The following is a 17,947-nucleotide window of genomic DNA, read 5'->3' on the forward strand; positions in this document are numbered from 1 at the left end:
CAACCTCGACCTGCTGGGCTCCGGCGATCCTTCTGCCTCAGTCTTCCAAGTAGCTGGAACTACAGGCGCACGCTACCACAGCTCATTTTGATTTATTGTAGAGATGAAGTCTCGCCAAGTTGCCCAGGCGGGTCTCGAACCTGCGAACTCAGGCAGTCCACTCACCTCGGCCTCCCAAAGGCGTGGGATTACAGGCTGAGCCACCGAGCCTGGCTGAGACTTCCATTTTAACGGCTTGTGCACAGTAATAGGACTTGGATGCTTTAGAGGTTTGAGGAAAATTGCTAACTACTGGCTACAGGGTCTTACTCTGTTGATTCCTTGCCACGGTTGCAATTTATGTTACCTAAATAAGCTGTGATCAGAGTTAAATAGCTCCTTTCTCTCTGGCTGTAGGTTTGTAAGCTGTAAGCTGCTTTAAGCTCGTCTCCTTCAGGGCGTCATCCAAAAGTGACATGTATTGTACTTATTCATAGTGGGACTTGGGAAAAAAAATACATATAGGGCCTCAAGTTCTTGTTTTCCAGGCAGAAGAGGCCTCATGGAGCTTATTCTCAGGGTTCTGTGAGGGCAGCGTTGACCCCCTTCCCGCTCCCGTGTAGACCCTGGCAGGTGCTGGGAGACACCTTATGTGCTCTTCTGTGTCTAGATCACTTCAGCGTCAGTGAGGTTGGTCTCTCGAGAACCCAAAGCTCTGGTCAGTGAGTGGAAGGAGCCCCAGGGCAAGAACATCAGTGTGGCCTCCTGCAACAGCAGCCAGGTGGTGGTAGCTGTGGGCAGGGCCCTCTACTACCTGCAGATCCATCCTCAGGAGCTCCGGCAGACCAGGTGTGTGTGTGCTTCTGTCTGCTGCTTTCCCCCTTGTTCTCTGGGATATCTTCGATCCCCAGATTCCTTCCTCTGCTATATTCCTCTTTGTTCAGCCACACAGAGATGGAACATGAAGTGGCCTGCTTGGACATCACTCCACTGGGAGACAGCAGTGGGCTGTCCCCTCTTTGTGCCATTGGCCTCTGGACAGACATCTCAGCTCGGATCCTGAAGCTGCCTTCTTTTGAGCTACTGCACAAGGAGATGCTGGGTGGAGGTATGTGGCATTTAGGGACTTGGGTGGGAGCTAGAGCCATCCTGTGGAACAAGAATATAATGTCCCCCTTTCCCGCAGAGATAATTCCTCGCTCTATTCTGATGACAACCTTTGAGAGTAGCCACTACCTCCTTTGTGCCTTGGGAGATGGGGCACTGTTCTACTTTGGACTCAACATTGAGACAGGTGAGATAGCACTCTGAGTGAGGGGCTCTCGAAAATAGAAAGTGCTAGAGTTGCACAGAGTTCTTAGCCTTGGTGCTACTTTTGAACCTTCACGATCCAGCTGTTTGTCCTGTTTCCTCTCCATCTTCCTTTCTCCTGATGACATTCTCTCTGTAGGCTTGTTGAGCGACCGTAAGAAGGTGACTTTGGGCACCCAGCCCACGGTATTGAGGACTTTCCGTTCTCTTTCTACCACCAACGTCTTTGCTTGCTCTGACCGCCCTACTGTCATCTACAGCAGCAACCACAAGTTGGTCTTTTCCAATGTCAACCTCAAGGAAGTGAACTACATGTGTCCTCTCAACTCAGATGGCTATCCTGACAGGTGAGACTCTTTTTCTTTAACAGGAGCCATGGGGGGGGAGCAGGGGAGGGCATCCTGATGTTTTCTTAAAACCTTCCCTTTCTACTTTTCCCTCTGTGGGACTCAGTAAGCAGCTGAGGTGGGATGTGAAGAGCTGAGGGTCACACATCTTGGCTGCTCATTAGAGACACCTGGAGCTTTTTAAAAATGCAGGTGTTTTGGAAAACTCAGATCTGTTGTGCTGCAGACCGGTACCGGTCCATGGCCTGTTAGGTACCAGGCCTCGCAGCAGGAGTTGAACAGCGGGGTGAGCAAGCGAAGCTTCATCTGTGTTTACAACTGCTCCCCATCGCTCATATTACTGCCTGAGCTCCACCTCCTGTCAGATCTGGCGGCATTAGCCCCTTGTTGGAGCACAAACCCTATTGTGAACTGTGCATGCCAGGGATCTGGGTTGCATGTTCCTTATGAGAGTCTGATGTCTGATATTTTCCCCACTCACATCTGTGGAAAAATGTTCTTCCACAAAACTGTTGCCAAAAAGTTGGGGACTGCTGTTCTAGAGTCTGTATTTTCAGAGAACTTCAGGTGATTCAGATGATTGTTTCATAACCTTTGACTTAGAAGTCATTGTCTCTCTGGAGCAGGGGTTCTCAGAGGGTGGCCCCAGCCAGCGCGGCAACAGCTCTGCTTGGGAACTTGTTAAACCCCACCTACTGAATTAGGAACTCTGGGGTTGGGACCTGTGGTCTGTTTTAACAATTCCTCCTGCTGATTCTGATGCACACAGTAGTTTGAGAATCCCTGTCCTAGAACGATGATATTTTAGTTCTTAACCTTGGCTGCATATTAGCATCAAATGGGAAACTGTTAAAAATCTCAGCCTAACCAGGCTCCGTGGCTCAGCCTGTAATCCCGCGCCTTTGGGAGGCTGAGGTGAGTGGATTGCCTAAGCCCGCGGGTTCGAGACCTGCCTGGGCAGCGAGACCTCATCTCTACAATAAATCAAAAACTCAGCCGGGTGTGGTAGCACATGCCTGTAATTCCGGCTACTTGGAAGGCTGAGGCAGAAAGATCGCCGGAGCCCAGCAGGTCGAGGCTGCGGTGGCTGGGAGCGGCCACTGGACTCCAGTCTGGGTGACAGAGTGAGACTCCAACTCAAAAAAAAAAAAAAAAAAATCTCAGGCCCATCCAGGCCAATTAAATAAGAGTACCTTGGGGTGGGACCAGGCGTCTCCCCAGTGATGTTTAGCATAGCGTCAAAGTTGTCAGCCACTGCCCTGGAGTAAGCTGGTGTCATTCTGCCTTGTTTTTCTTCTCTACGGAGTTGTCTCCTAGAATCCTTTCCTTCCTTGGGTCTGCTCTGCTCAATCTAAACCCAGACCTTCTTTCCAGCCTGGCCCTGGCCAACAACAGCACCCTTACCATCGGCACCATTGATGAGATCCAGAAGCTGCACATTCGCACAGTTCCACTCTACGAGTCTCCCAGGTGCGGCCCTGGCGGGGGCTGCAGAGGGTGGTAATCTGGCAGTTAATGTGGCTTTCCTCGAGGGCACTGTTTTTCTGTACTTGTTCTGCAGGAAGATCTGCTATCAGGAGGTGTCGCAGTGTTTCGGGGTCCTCTCTAGCCGCATTGAAGTCCAAGACACAAGTGGGGGCACAACTGCTCTGAGGCCCAGTGCTAGCACTCAGGTGAGGGCAGTGGGTGAAAAAAGATGGCATTAGAGCGGGGCTGGCAAGCCTTCTGTAGAGGGCCAGGTGGTAAAGGTGTCAGCTTTGCAGGACATGCGGTCTCAGTCACCTCCAACTCCTCACTTTGCTGTCATAACCCAGAAGCCAGACACAGCAGGTGTGCATAGCTGGGTTCCAGAAAACTTGATTATCAAAACAGTTGCTGCTTGGTGGCCTTGCAACACAAATAGCTCCTTCTGGTCATCCATGTGAGACTTTTTTAGGGTGTGTATGCCGGGGGCCATGAGGAGAGCAGATAAGTGCATGAGACTTGGAGTCTGGCAGAAGTGGCTCCGAAGTATATAGCTAGCTGTGTGGCCTCGGGAAGTTCTGAACTTTAGCTTCTTCCTGAAAATGAGGCTCACAGGATGGTCCAGAGCGGCACACTCAGGCTCAGTGGAGACGGCAGCTGCTCATCTTCTGCCCTGCCCTCCCTGCCTGCCCTCTCCCATTAGCCAGGGCCAGTCTGCCTACTGCTTGATGTGCTCCCTGCTCTTCTGTAGAGGGGTGGAGTATGTCACTATGTGAGGCCATCTGAGCTCCTCTTCAGCTTTGCTCCAGTGACTGGCATCTTCACTGTTTTATTGTCTGTAGTGACCCTGAGCCTCTCGGGGTGCTTTGGACTGTGCGTCAGTCATGTACATAAGCTCACTCCTCCTCCTCCTGCACCCTCTGAAGCACTCTGCCCTCTAGGCTCCTCTGGGCTGCCAGCCAGGCGTTCTCAGCCTCTGTGCCCTGATCTAATGGGTCCCTTCCCTCTGCTGGTCCCGACATCCATTCTGCTTTTGAGAGGGATGACGTGCTCTCTCTGTCCCCAGGCCCTGTCCAGCAGCGTCAGCTCTAGCAAGCTGTTCTCCAGCAGCACAGCTCCACACGAGACCTCCTTCGGGGAGGAGGTGGAGGTGCACAACCTCTTGATCATCGACCAGCACACCTTTGAAGGTACACATGCTCTCTTTCTAGCATTTCCCTCACGTCCTCTCTACACCAGGCTGTTCTGGGCTCTGGTACCTCCACAGTGGAACAAACAGACCATCCTAGAAGGAGCAAAGGAGGGGCAGGAACTGGGGGCTGGCAGCGAGCCTAGAGGGTTGGGCATCCTCTCTCCGGCGTAGGCTGGTGGGGACAAACAGTCTGAAGAGACGAGACAGCAGGACCTGCTCTGTCACCGCCTAAGCCACAGGCCTCACAGAGGGGCAGGGCCACGTGCGCATGGTCCCGTGGGCGAGGTGTCACCCCTGTTGTCTCTCTCCACCTAGTGCTTCATGCCCACCAGTTTCTGCAGAACGAGTATGCCCTCAGCCTGGTCTCCTGCAAGTTGGGCAAAGACCCTAACACGTACTTCATTGTGGGCACAGCCATGGTGTATCCTGAGGAGGCAGAACCCAAGCAGGGTCGCATTGTAGTCTTCCAGTACTCGGATGGTGAGTGCCACAGCCCCCGGCTTCTGAGGGAGGTGGCCTGGGAAAATCGGCCAACGGTTCAAGGTTTCAGAGCCTCAGTTAAGCAGTAGAAGAACTTGGGTTCATTGCCGCGAAGAGCCGTCTGTGTCTCCTGTCTGATGGGATTTTGGAGCGGGTGAGCAGGGCACAAGTCAATCTAGCCTGTGTTTCTTCCTTTTCTACTCTCTGAAGGGCAGAAAAGGTGGGGAGGGGGAGGGGGACGGTGGCTAAGAGGATCTAATGGCAGAGCAAGAGTGAAGAGTCCTTGATGTCTTCTCCACTCAGTAGCTCAGGCATCTGGTTGCTCTGCCCAGTCTAGCACTGTGGTTTTTTCCTTTGTATCTTTTCTCATCACTCCCAGCCGGGATGGTTCTGAGCCTAGCTGTCAGCCGAGATGTCTCAGATCAGGTGGCTAAGATGGAAGCTGGTCTCCATCTTGAGAGACAGATCTGGAGTTTCAGGGCGGGAGGCAGATCATGGGTGCCATGTGGGGTCCCGCACATGACTTGGGGCCCTTCCTTTAGGTGGCAGTTAGAAACAATGCATGCTGACTCTGTGCTGCTTTTTAGATGAGTGGATTTTGGAACCAGAAGGGCATGAAGAGGGAGTACAGGCTCATGGAAAAGAGACTCAGGAATCTCTTTTTCCCCTAGGAAAACTGCAGACTGTGGCTGAGAAGGAAGTGAAGGGGGCCGTGTACTCTATGGTGGAATTTAACGGGAAGCTGTTGGCCAGCATCAACAGCACGGTGAGGCTGGACCGCCTGGTCCTCTCTTTAGGCTGCACCCGCTGTGTGTAGAACATGTCTCCCTTATGTTTCCTGGGGATAACCAAGTAGACTGGAATTCTGGGAAATGGAGGTTGAACCAGACATTGGACTGGGCTACGTAAACCCTGTGTGTGATTGATCCTGAGTGCTCTGGGGACTGGAGAGGAGTGAGAGCTGTGGCCCCTGCATGCAGGGTGGTCTGTGCCAAAGCTGGTTCTTATGGAACAGGATGAGCAAATCACATTATCCTAAAGACATCCCTGAATCCTAGTCCTGAGAAGTGTTCCACTTCTCTTCTGCTGTGATCCTACCTCCTCCCTTGCTAAGAAGGGTTTTTCTAGTTTTATTGAGGTGTAGTGGAGAAAACTTGCATATATTTAAGATGTACAACTTGATGCTGTGATTTAAAAAAAATTTTTAAGTAAGTTTCATGGACAAATAAATTGGAAAATGCTGTATCTTGGATCCCCTCTTGGGCATCATAGTGCATCACTGCATGTTAAAGATGCTAAGAAGGCTGGACATGGCTGCTCACACCTGAAATGTCAGCATTTTGGGAGGCAGGAGGATCACCTGAGCCCAGGAGGTCAAGGCTGTGGTGAGCTGTGATTATGCCACTGTGCTCCAGCCTGTGTGACAGGGTGAGACCCCGAACTCAAAAAAAACCCCAAAAACTAAGAGTAAAGAAACATTACTTAAATATTCTAAATGGAGTGTTTCTAGTCATTGACTCATTCGGGAAATAGTAACTGAATTCTTGCTATCTGCCAGGCAGTTTTGGTAGTGGTAAACAAAATGGACAAAGAAATGTGCTCTGGAGCTTAGGAGCAAATAAAATACACAGTCCGTGAGGTGGTGAGAAGTAAAGGGGTGCAGCTGGAGGAGCCCTGGGTGACCGTGGGAAGTGGAGGATTGTGGTGTCCTATCAGGTGGTCAGCAGGGTCTTGTGGATACTGTGACATTCTGGCAGTTCCTAAAGGGAGAGCCAGAGGATCCATACCTGTGTCTGGGAAAGACAGGTACAGGGGTGGATGACTGGAGTTGGAAGGAGTAGGCCTGGGGTCCAGGGGAGTGAACTGATGGGCAGTGGGTGGGAGATGGGGCTGAGAGACAGCCAGAGGCTAGAACTGCAGAACCTGGTAGGGCTGTTTAAGGACTTGGGGTTTTATTCTGAGGGTGATGGAAACTCCTGGAGGGTTTGAGCAAAGATTTGCACATGATTGAACTTGTACTTTTGTAGACATGGGGGTCTTACTACATTGCCTAGGCTGGTCTTGAGCTCCTGGCCTCAAGCAGTTCTCCCACCTCAGCTTCCCAAAGTGCTGAGATTATAGGTGTGAGCTACCAGCTTGAACTTGTATTTATTTATTTATTTTTGAATTGAAGTCTCACTCTGTCGCTCAGGGCTGGAGTGCAGTGGCACGCTCACGGCCACTACAGCCTTGATCTGCTGGGCTCAGGTGATCCTTCCGTCTCAGCCTTCCAAGTAGCTGGAACTACAGGCATGTGCTACCATGCCTGGCTAATTTTTTGATTTATTATAGAGGTGAGGCCTCACCAGAAGTTGCCCAGGCTGATCTAGAACCCGTGGGCTCAGGCAGTCCTCTCACCTCGGCCTCCCAAAATGCTGGGGTTATAGGTGTGAGCCACTGCGCCCGGCCTGAACTTGTATTTAAAAGGTCATTTTGCTTCTCTGCAAAGGCTGCTGGGGACCAAGAGTAGGAACAGTGAGGTCACTTAGGATACCCTTATAATAATCCAGACATTAGTTAGTGGTTGCTGCACCTAGGTGGTGGTGGGGGAGAGGATAGAGAGCCATCAGATTCCACACGTATTAGGAAGGTAGGGTTGGGGAGCTTTGGTGATGGCATGAAGATGAGATGTGAGAGGCAGGGGAATCATGGTCAAGAGTTATGGTTTGAGCAGTGGGACAGATGGCGTGCAGCAAGCTTGGAATGGAAGCCAGAGGCTTGGTTTTGGACTTAGTAAGTTTCAGAGGTTGCCTAAGTGTCGATCAGCTAGGTAACAGAGAGGTATAGACTTCAGGGAATAGGGAGGCTGGGGAGACCAGCATGGCAGTTATTCAGTGGCATTTAAAACTGAGATTCTGGGGCAATTCCCTCGGGTCTCCTCCCACTCTGGGAGCTTTTCTGTCTTCTCAAGAAATCCTACTTTCTCGCCAAAACAAACAAACAAAGCAAACTGAGAGCCTGGATGAGATCACCTGGGGTCACTCATCCACTGAGAGAGGATAGAGAAGGGCACTGAGGACTCAGCTCTGGGGTCACTCAGCGTTTCTAGACTGGGTGATAAGGAAGGAAGATCCAGCCAGACAGACAGGGTGGCTGGTGAAGCGCGAGGAGAACTGAGAGGATGGCATTCTGGAAGCTGTGGAAAGAAAGGATTTCAAGCAGGAGGGCACATGCCAACTGCAATTGCTGCTGGTAGGCCAGATAACGAAGACTGAGACTTGATCGTAGGCTGTGGCAACATGGAGTCAGCCATGACCTGGGCCAGAGCTCTGTTGGTTGAGTGGTGGGACAGAAACCTGATAGAGATGGGCTTAGCAGAGATGAGGGGGGCCAGCTGGGGTAGGCAACTACTTCCAGGAGCTTTGAGTAAAGAAGAGTAAAGAAGATGATGCAGTGACCAGCAGGGAATGTCACAGGCTGAGAAGTTCTTGTTTTTAATTTTTGCAGCTGGGAACTAGTGCTGCACATTTCTGTGCTGATGGGAACAGTCTGTTAGAGAGAGGATTTGCTGGGAGCCATGTTCTTGAATAGACGGAAGGGGGTAGAATCTCAGACACAGTGAGGTGGTAGAGAGGGTCATGGAAACCCTTTTGGTGGTGTCCATCTCTGAAGTCGCTGAGAGGGAAGATGGAAGAGGTGCTGGTGGTTGGACAGAAGTGGCAAAGGCCTGAAATCAGGGCTTAGGACTAGGGAGACATGTAGTTTCTGAGAGGTGTGAGCCCCTTGCAGGTGGCAGTCTTGAATGTCAAATGAGACCTGATGGGTGGTTTTTCCTCACCTTCTGTGGCAGCTTAGAATTAACATTTCAGGTTTTGTTGGTGAGTCTGGGGAACGGAGGGAGGAAAGGGAGTTGACAGTCTGTAAGATGGCGGCGGTGGTGGACTTGGGCATCTGAGGAGAGGCAGGACAACGTAGGAGAAGGCGTCCTAAGGGATGATCCTAAAAGTGAACAAGCGGGAGTGGAGGTCAGAAAAGGTGGGAGATGAGGGGACTGGAAGGACCTTTTGATTGTTAAAGTCACCAAGAAGTACAGGAGTTTGTGGGGGAGAGTGGTGGGGTAAGTGACTGCTTCAAGTGTTGGCGGCGGTGGTGTAGTCTGGGAGTGTGGACTTTAAAACTGGGCTGTTTGGGGGTGGACAAGTCTGAAAGAGCAGGCCGGGAGGAGTGTGGGACTGTCTTCCCTCTGTCCCAGTGGTGTGAGCGACAGCAGGCGAGGAGACAGCCGAGCCGAGAGGGCCACAGGACACTTGCGAAGGGCCTTGGCATCAGTTAGAATGAGGAGGGCCATGTCTGGCCTGATGGAAGCTGCTCAGGGTGAAGGACTATGTCTCCGAGGGTGCAGAGGGTGGTGCAGGGGCCAGGGGGGTGGTCTGCAGGCCAGATGAGGAGCCAGCTCGTCTGTTGTGGGCCAGTAGGGATATTTCTTATATGAGCTACATGTTTTAAATGTTCTGGTGGCCACATTAATACATGTCACAAGAAGCAAGTGAAAATCTGAATGTAGCTAGCGGCTGTCATATTGGACAGCGGAGGTCTGGAACCTCTTGGGAAGAGAGTGCGAGGCTGGGGCTTGTGCAGTGTCTGGCTTTGGTCTTGACTCTCCATGGCAGATGATGAGGCGCGGAGGCTGAGCCTTCAGAGGAGGGAGGGCTGGCAGGTGTTGGTAGGACACATGGAGCCCAGAGGGCACTCTGGGGGGACCCTTGGCTCTGTAGAGGTGTGGTAGTCATTGTCATCCTGACAAGTGGCTCCAGAGAAAACACCTTTGGAGCTGGAGTTCTTTGGACACACCTTGAGCTATGCTGTCCAGGAGTTTCTGGCTGTGCAGAAGCCACAGCGGGGCGATCTGGACCTTGAACGATCTGCCAGGAAGGCTCGTCAGCTGATGGAGGCGGCGCTGATATAGAGGGAGAGCAGCTCTGCCTTGTGAGGTGGCTGAGGATGGCCATCAGGTTCATTCTCCAGGTTCCTTTGGCTCTCTGAAGGTGCTTCTGGTGGACTTTTTTGTGTTCCGTTTTCTGTGGTCATTGGGCTCATGTCCAGAAGTTCCAGGCATATCTGAGTTCAGAGGAGGGTTCAGCCAAGGCAGTCTATTGGGAAGTGATCTTGCTCTTTCTGATTAGGAAATTGGAATTGGATCTTCTCTTGCCACAGAAATTTCTGTAGGTCAGTTACCAAACTGCAGTCGCAAAGATGACCTCTTGTCCTACCTAGTATTAGACTCACATTAGTCTCTATCTCATGGACTCATTTTCTGATGTAAAGGAAACTTGGTACTCCTGGCATGCTGTGCGCGATCTGTTTCCATGTTTCACCACACGGCATAGTGAGATAACATGTTCACCCCAATCCTTCATGAAACCATTTCTCATCCTGCATTGCCCTTGAGGAGGCGGTGCTGATAGAGGATTGGCATGGGGACCATTGCTTTGATGGGCCCTGCTCTTGGGCTGAAAGTCGTGTGCCCCCCAGGTGCGGCTGTATGAGTGGACGGCAGAGAAGGAGCTGCGTACGGAGTGCAACCACTACAACAACATCATGGCGCTTTACCTGAAGACCAAGGGCGACTTCATCCTGGTGGGCGACCTCATGCGCTCAGTGCTGCTGCTCGCCTATAAGCCCATGGAGGGCAACTTCGAGGAGGTGATGGTGGGCGGGGACAGGAATGAACTCTTGCTTGGGCTGTGCCCCTGTTGGGTGCTTCTCTGGTGAAGGTAGTCGAGCCCGGGGGAGGAGCAGAAACGCTTTCCCCGGAGCATCCATTCTGCATCCATTACACCTTTTAGAGACCCCCAACTTGAACTCTGAGTAGGCGTCATCTCTGTGAAATTACGACCAAATGGGCCATGCTGGCCAGAGATGTGGGGGGGACCCCTCCAGGGTGGCAGTTGTTAGACATAGGGCACCGTCTTCTGCAGGGTGGTAGGGTCTTGGCTTCTGACTAAAGGAAAGACAAGCCTCAGAGCTGGTTTCCATGCACATTGCTAATGGTGTTTTCTTGTCTCACCTTGTCTGTTTTAAGATTGCTCGAGACTTTAATCCCAACTGGATGAGTGCTGTGGAAATCTTGGATGATGACAATTTTCTGGGGGCTGAAAATGCCTTTAACTTGTTTGTGTGTCAGAAGGACAGGTGAGTAACCACCCCTGGGGGGAGGGGCTGGTGCTACTGGGTCTCTCGTGGGTAAGAACATGGGGTTCAGGTGCTCCTCTTCTCGGAGATAGTTTTCCTCATGTCTCTTGAGACTGGCTCCCCTGCGGTGGAACATGAGGGTTCCCCGGGAAAGCCCAGCACGCCGTGTCCACTGCACACAGTTGCGTGTTGGGGCCTGGTGGTGGAGACGGAGGGTCAGGGAATGCCTCCGTCACTACCTTTCAGCGCTGCCACCACCGACGAGGAGCGGCAGCACCTTCAAGAGGTTGGGCTCTTTCACCTGGGCGAGTTTGTCAATGTCTTCTGCCACGGCTCCCTGGTCATGCAGAATTTGGGCGAGACTTCCACCCCCACCCAAGGCTCGGTGCTCTTCGGGACTGTCAATGGCATGATTGGTAAGGGTAGCTTGCAGGGGCCTCCTTGAGACCCTGTTCTGGGGCTTGGGCGAGCGGCTGGCCAAGGCCCAGGCGTGTGCTTCAGGAGGCTGCCACGGGCCAGCCAGCGTGCTCTGCAGCTCACCGTCCCCTCTTCTTCCTCAGGGCTGGTGACCTCACTGTCTGAGAGCTGGTACAATCTCCTGCTAGACATGCAGAATCGGCTCAACAAGGTCATCAAAAGTGTGGGCAAGATCGAGCACTCCTTATATCCTTCCCGAGCCGTCCCCTCGCGGGGCCGTGTCCTGGCGCGTGCAGAGTCGTGTTTCCTAAGCTGCTTCTGGAAACTGCTCTCCAGGCTGTCTTGGCTAGGTTCCCATATGGAACGGGTGTTTGTTCTGCTTTGTATTTAACTTTTTCACACGGAAATTAGAGAAGAGTGGAGTCATCCCCAGGTGCGTGTCACTCGGCTTCAGCTGGGCTGTCATGGAAGCTTACATGGTGTTCCCGAAGCATGTCTGCCTCTGGCCTCCGTGGTTTAGGTGTTCAGCACAAGTGGAGATCGTGAAACAGGGGCCATCCCTTCAGGGAACTTGTTGAGAACAGTGACACTAGCAAGACAAGCAGAATAGGGCAGAAGTGGAGAGGCCTAAGCACCAGCGCCCAGGACTCCGGAACCCACATGCTGTGGGAGCTGGCTTACGGTGGGAGGTGCAGCGTCCTTCCCAGGTGGGAGGGAGGAGCGCCTCCCTGTGAGTCTGCCCAGCCCAGTGGGCAGGGCTGATGGGGCTGTCTCAGGATCTGTGAAGCTCTGGGGCTATACCTAGTTGAGTGGGTCTTGGGCAGAGTCTCCTAGAATGCTTTTTTAAAAATTTTTTTTGAGGCAGGGTCTCAGTCTGTTACCCAGGCTGGAGTACAGTGGCACAATCACAGCTCACCACAGCCTCAACCTTCTGGGCTCAAACAGTCCTTCCTCCTTAGCCTCCTGAGTAGCTGGGACTACAGGCATGCACCACCATGCCTGACTAAATTTTTTTTTTTTTTTGCAGAGACAAGGTCTTGCTATGTTGCCCAGGCTGATCCTGAACTCCTGGCCTCAAGTGATCTTTCTGCCTCAGCCTCCCAAAGTGCTGGGATTACAGGGTGTGAACCACTGTGCCCAGTCTGGTCTGTATTTCTAAAAACAGTATTTTAAAGATCACCCCAATTAAGAGCCAGCTGGATTAAGTAGTAGTGTTCATTTCAATGCCAAAAATGACCAAAAAGCAATGTGGTTTTTAGTTGAGCCATTTCCTATTCTAGCCCTGATGATTGCTTTAGACTATGGCCTTGTTCAGAGGTGGGGATGTCTATGAAGGTGTTTCCCGACAAGCGCACATTCCTTAACTCCCATCCACCTGGAGATCCTTTCACACTGAGCGTAAGACAGAACCGGCCACAGGCTTCATTGACGGTGACTTGATTGAGAGTTTCCTGGATATCAGCCGTCCCAAGATGCAGGAGGTTGTGGCAAATCTACAGGTGAGCTGTTCAGCCCCGGGCCAGTTCAACAGGTCCCTCGCGGGTCGGGACATGCCAGGAGAGCGGCAGAACCCTGGGCACCCCTCCTTCCCAGTCCCAGGGTCCCAGAGGCCCTCCTCGGTGACCCTCTGTAATCCTTTGTGGATAGGAAGGTAGAGTTGAGGGACAGGAGGTTGTGTGGTTAAGGCTCATAGGCTCCCACCGGGACAACCCTCTATTAGAAACTCCACCCACATGAACCCAGCCTTCAGCATAGAGGGCACGTGTGGATCTCTGGCAGGACCCACAGTAGGAGGCAGGGTCTGATCCTGCAGGGATGAGTGACTGTCCTGGCCCTAGAGTTTGGGGTGTTGCTTGAGATGGTGCCTGTGAGTTCCATCCTCGAAGAGGGAGAAACATGCAAAGGGTGGTGACCTGAAGCCAGCTCTGCCTAAGAAGGCCTTGCCAACCTGTGGCACCCACAGGAGGTGTGGGCTTCTGGTGAGTGCTTTCTCCTGGCCGTGGGAAGCCTGTCCCTCCTAGCTGGGGGAGCATATCCTCGTGCCCTCACAGACCCCTCTCAGCTGGGGGAGTGTGCCCTCACAGCCCCCATTCTCCTTGCAGTATGACGATGGCAGCGGCATGAAGCGAGAGGCCACCGCAGACGACCTCATCAAGGTGGTGGAGGAGCTGACTCGGATCCATTAGCCAAGGGCAGGGGCCCCTTTCCTGACCCTCCCCAAGGGCTCTGCCCCACTGCCCCCCATCATTGTCTTCTTGGCCTTTCCCTAGGACAGCAGCCCCCAAGCTACAGTTCTTGGGGAATTAGCTCCCTTGGGCTAATTCCACCTGCGTGGATGGGGCTTTCCTAGAACTAAAACCAGTTCGCTAGAGACCTGGGAGTGGGCTGAAGGTGAACCCGTTTCTCCCTGGATTTTTACCAGTCTTGTGTGATTCCAGCCGTCATTTGGACCACCGAGCCCCACTGGTGTTGCCTGTTGTCCTCCTCCCAGGGAGGGGTTTTGCAGCTCTTTGGCTGAAAGAAAGCTGTGTGCGTGCGTGCGTGTGTCATGCTCATGCATCGTCCTCTCCTGTCTTTGTATTTAGCTTGGGGATGGAGGGGCTTGCAGACAGGGGAAGAGAGTCGGGAGGGTTTCATTTTTTCTGCAGCGAGACCTTTCTGTGACTTTGCTTCTGCTGCCCCTGAGCGTTGTCAAGCCCAGAGGCCTGAGCTCAGGCCACGGGCTGCCTGGGGGTGAAACCTAGAGCTGGTGGGTGATCCCCAAGCCTAGCCCTTGGTCTCTGCAGACTGCCTTCTTCCATCAGAAGGAGGCAGGGATGTGAATTGGTTGTTAGTTTCTGAGTTTTACCAAATAAAGTAGAATTTAAGAAGAAAGGTCCACTGGTTTCTGCTTCTCTTCCTGTCTAGCTGTCCAGCATCCCAAGTACACTGTTCCCAACTTCCTGCAAATTGAGGTATGTCCCCTCCACAGTGTGGCTGCTGAGTCACTTGTTCTTGCTGTCAGAGCACTCTTCTAGGTAGTGAAATGGCATCTTTGTCTCTGCTTTGTCATGTGACTTTATGGAATCCCAGCAAATGCTGGAAACCCAGCGCCCTCCTGGTTGCCCTTGACTTGAGCACACCGCTTGATCCTCTCATGGTTCTGTCGGCCACCTGCTAGGCCTGGGGTCCCTGGGCTGCCTTCCCTGAGCTCATCCCACTGTCAGCTGTGTGTACAGGTCCAGGCAGCTGGTCCCCGGCCCCCAGCCCCGAGGGGCTCCTCGAACACCCAGTTGCCTGTTGCCACATGCCCTTTGGAGTCTTACTTTATTTACTGTGGTCTAATTAACCGAACCTCTGGTGCTTTTCGTTGGAAAGCACAGGAGTCGGGCACATTTGGGGCTCGCCCTTCCGCCCAGCCAACAGAGCCCATCTTCTCTGAGTGCAGTGGTCAGAGGCTACCGGGGATCCTATGGGAATAAAGGCTGCTCTGTCCCCCGGTGGCGCAGGGTGATCCCAGGCATATTGGCTGGCTCCTTTAAGACAAGCCTTTGATCCAGTGTCAGGAAAATTGTGGTTTCAAGTTCAAACTGGTTTTGAGAGATTCTAGCTTGAAAGGAGCAGGGGAAGGACGCATCCTCCCTGCGAGGGGCTTTGGAGCAAGTCTCCCCTGAAGTTTCCCATGTGGACTGCCCTTTCCCCATGCTCTTCTGAGATTTCTGGGGGTGGGCGATAAGGGTCTTCATGAAGAATAATCAGCAGCTCAGAAACCACAACTTGAACTCAAAATCCAACCCTGCGATTTGAATTCTTTAAAGTCATGGTTGAATCTGAAAAGGCCTGCCCCCGCCAGAGGCCAGAGACCAGCCCTGATGAGGCCAGCAAACGGCAGTCTCCTGACTTTGGGGATTGTAAACATTTAATCTAGATGGGAGCATGGACCAGAAGGTGCTGGAAAGACAGAATGTGGTGGGGCATCTGTGGTGCTTGCTCGTGGTGTGACCTGCAGACACAGACCTGGAGCAGCGAGTAGAAGGTCACCAGTGGCTTCTGTCTTGAATCCGGATGCCTGTGGAGTCCTTGCTGTGTTTTGCTGTGTTGCCTGCTGCAATCTTGGGCATACTCACTGGGGACTGAATTCCAGCAACCCTTTGGAGACATTCTGCCGCCATGCTCCCATACCCTTCTTAAGAGCCATTAATCACCCCCTCCAGGGTGCAGGGTTGTCTTTGGACGGGAATGTAGCCAGCTGGAACAGACTCCTTCCGTGTAGGCGCTGAAGAGCTAGCATCACTCCAGGCCTCTGAGCGAATGGACCTTTGGGAGCACAACAGAAATCCTGACTCATCACATGGCCATTTGGAAGGGTCCCACGCCAGAGGCCGGCCTTCTGCAGCCAATAACTTGTGTCCTCCACCCTCAGCGGAGGGTCCCTTTTGTTACTAAGGAGCCCTAGCCACAGAAGGGAAGAAACACCAAGGAAAGCCAGTTACGGGACATGTCCTGACTAGTCAGTCCTTGAAGATGAGCAATGTTAAGCTCACTGGGAAGGCTCAGGGTCAGACGAGAAGAAAACAGTGAAAGCCAAATGACAGGAGCAAAGGTGACAGAGGCAATGGCCTTGAGGTCACAGAAACTGCAGGAAAGGGAAGGAACTGCCAGGGGCAGTTCAGGACATTGGGGATTCACCAACAGGAGTTCACTACTGCTCAGGAGCCCAGATGCCTCCTTAGGGTAGATGGGGTTGTTCTTTAAGCACAAAGTTGCACCTCGGCTTTTCAGCTTATCGGCCAATAGGGAGCAAACCTTCCAGAGGATGTGTCTTCCAGGGTGAGGTGCAGGACCTGGGCTCTACAGTGTAGCCAAGCACCGAGGTAACCAGGGTGTGCTGGAGTGTGGGGGGAAGAAGGTGGCACCAGAGGTGATAGCTGTTGGATCTCTGTTGCCCAGGCTGGAGTGCAGTGGCACGATCACGGCTCACTGCTGCCTCGAACTCCTCAGCCTCCCGAGTAGCTGGGACTACAGGCGCATACCACCATTCCCAACTAATTTTTTTGTAGAGAAGAGATCCTACTATGTTGCCCAGGCTGGTCTCAAACTCCTGGGCTCAAGTAATCCTGCTTCAGCCTTCCAGAGTCCTGGGATTACAGAGGGTGACCCACTGTGCTAGGCCTGAAAAGGGCGCTTTTGTCCTGTGTACACATGCTAAGAATGTGTGGGTAGCTCCTAGGGCTAGGAAGCAGCCCCTATTTGACATTGAGTGGTGGCCCAGGGGCACTGGAGGGGGAATGGGCAGCCTCGAGGAAGAGAGAAAGATGCCCTAGGAGTCTGAGGGTCCTTGGGACTCAGAACAGACATAAAGACAGAAGCTGCGTTCATCTTGCCATCCAGAACGTTTTGGCAACCTACTTGCTGAGAATCCACCTACTAGACTAGAAAATAGGTCAACACTAAAGTGAGAGACGGGCACATGTGGGAACGTGTGCAAAAGTGCAGCCACACAGGTTCAGGAGGGGAGATCGGCTTGGCAGCTTGTGTGCAATAACATAAAAACAATTCTTAAAAACACCCGAGGTTTTCCTTTACTGCAAAATCAGCGTATCACGAACTAACAGCATCACGAGGCTGCCCCAAACGTATCAGGCTGCATTAGTCAGTCTCAGGTCTGGGAAGGAGGCTGGGCACTGTTGGGACCCATGTCCGTGAGTGGCCACCCGTGTTAGGGACCTCAGTAGCAGGCTGGGGCAGCCGCTGGAGGGTGGCAGCGAAGGCAGAACCAAGGGAATTGCGATTGTTTAGCTGGGAAGTAAAGATACTTTCTCACAAGGGTAGTTATTCAAAGCCGGGCGGGGCTGATTTTTGATAGGTAGTGAGTGCCTCATCCCTGGAAGTGTTTAAGCCAAATCTTGACTCACTGGGTCTGGATGGCTAAGGGGAAGATGACTGCAAGGAAGGTGACTGGGGAGCGGAAAGTAAAGTCGGTCTCCTCTCAGCGTCTTCCCAACGGGAAGATTCTGATTTCCGGCCGCCACTCGCTCCCCACTCCCGCGGAAGACCCTCCGCCGCCTGCCAGCCTCCGCCTGCGGTCTGCGGCAACCGCTGAAGGGCAAAGGGGCGCCTGCTAGTTCTGCGCCAGTGGCGCCACCGCCCCATCCGGCGGCCAGGAGGCCGGCCATCTGCCCCGGGTGCCCAGAGAAGCCCGAAGCTTCGGGACCGGCCGGAGACCCCCGGCCAGGCGGGTTGGGCCCACCGGCCCACGCACGTGGGGTCCCGGTGCGGACCTGCTGGCAGGCTGGGGGCAGGCCAAGGACCGCCCAGAGGCGCAGCAGGTTGGGATCCCACGGTCCTCACCTCCTCGGGACAACACAGGCGCCCCGGGCTCCACCGAGCCGGGCAGAGCCCGGGGAGCGCAGGCGGCGGCGCTCTCCTCGCGGGGCCTCGGTCTGACGCCCTCGGCCCTTCGCAGGAAGCCGACTCCCAGACCCGCGCAGGGGGTGTGGGCCGCGGGCGAAACCCCGCCTCCAAGGGACCCTGATCTTTGCCCCCGCCCCGGGCTCCGCGCCTCCCCGAGGCACCGGCGGGCGGCGCAGCCTTTGTGCGTTCGGCT

At 53.4% G+C, this 17,947-nt stretch overlaps 2 protein-coding genes across 2 annotated transcripts in view; both read left to right on the top strand.

Annotated features, from left to right (window-relative positions):
• Positions 1–14,239, top strand: part of DDB1 (damage specific DNA binding protein 1) — a 32,916-nt gene extending 18,677 nt beyond the window's left edge. The window contains exons 13-27 of the mRNA XM_008048062.1: positions 650–828; positions 924–1,087; positions 1,166–1,273; positions 1,430–1,637; positions 3,012–3,107; positions 3,199–3,310; positions 4,168–4,291; positions 4,609–4,773; positions 5,445–5,539; positions 10,285–10,455; positions 10,835–10,944; positions 11,191–11,360; positions 11,505–11,607; positions 12,737–12,860; positions 13,464–14,239. Of these exons, the coding sequence (XP_008046253.1) occupies positions 650–828; positions 924–1,087; positions 1,166–1,273; positions 1,430–1,637; positions 3,012–3,107; positions 3,199–3,310; positions 4,168–4,291; positions 4,609–4,773; positions 5,445–5,539; positions 10,285–10,455; positions 10,835–10,944; positions 11,191–11,360; positions 11,505–11,607; positions 12,737–12,860; positions 13,464–13,547 (2,013 nt within the window). The 3' untranslated portion in view covers positions 13,548–14,239. The remainder of the gene's footprint in view (positions 1–649; positions 829–923; positions 1,088–1,165; positions 1,274–1,429; positions 1,638–3,011; positions 3,108–3,198; positions 3,311–4,167; positions 4,292–4,608; positions 4,774–5,444; positions 5,540–10,284; positions 10,456–10,834; positions 10,945–11,190; positions 11,361–11,504; positions 11,608–12,736; positions 12,861–13,463) is intronic.
• A 2,797-nt stretch (positions 14,240–17,036) lies between these two features.
• Positions 17,037–17,947, top strand: part of VWCE (von Willebrand factor C and EGF domains) — a 38,732-nt gene continuing 37,821 nt past the window's right edge. Inside the window, exons 1-2 of the mRNA XM_008048063.2 lie at positions 17,037–17,042; positions 17,466–17,935. Of these exons, the coding sequence (XP_008046254.2) occupies positions 17,037–17,042; positions 17,466–17,935 (476 nt within the window). The remainder of the gene's footprint in view (positions 17,043–17,465; positions 17,936–17,947) is intronic.

This window comes from Carlito syrichta, unplaced genomic scaffold, assembly GCF_000164805.1.
Source record: "Carlito syrichta isolate Samal-C Ts95f unplaced genomic scaffold, Tarsius_syrichta-2.0.1 Scaffold120490, whole genome shotgun sequence".
NCBI lineage: Eukaryota > Metazoa > Chordata > Mammalia > Primates > Tarsiidae > Carlito > Carlito syrichta.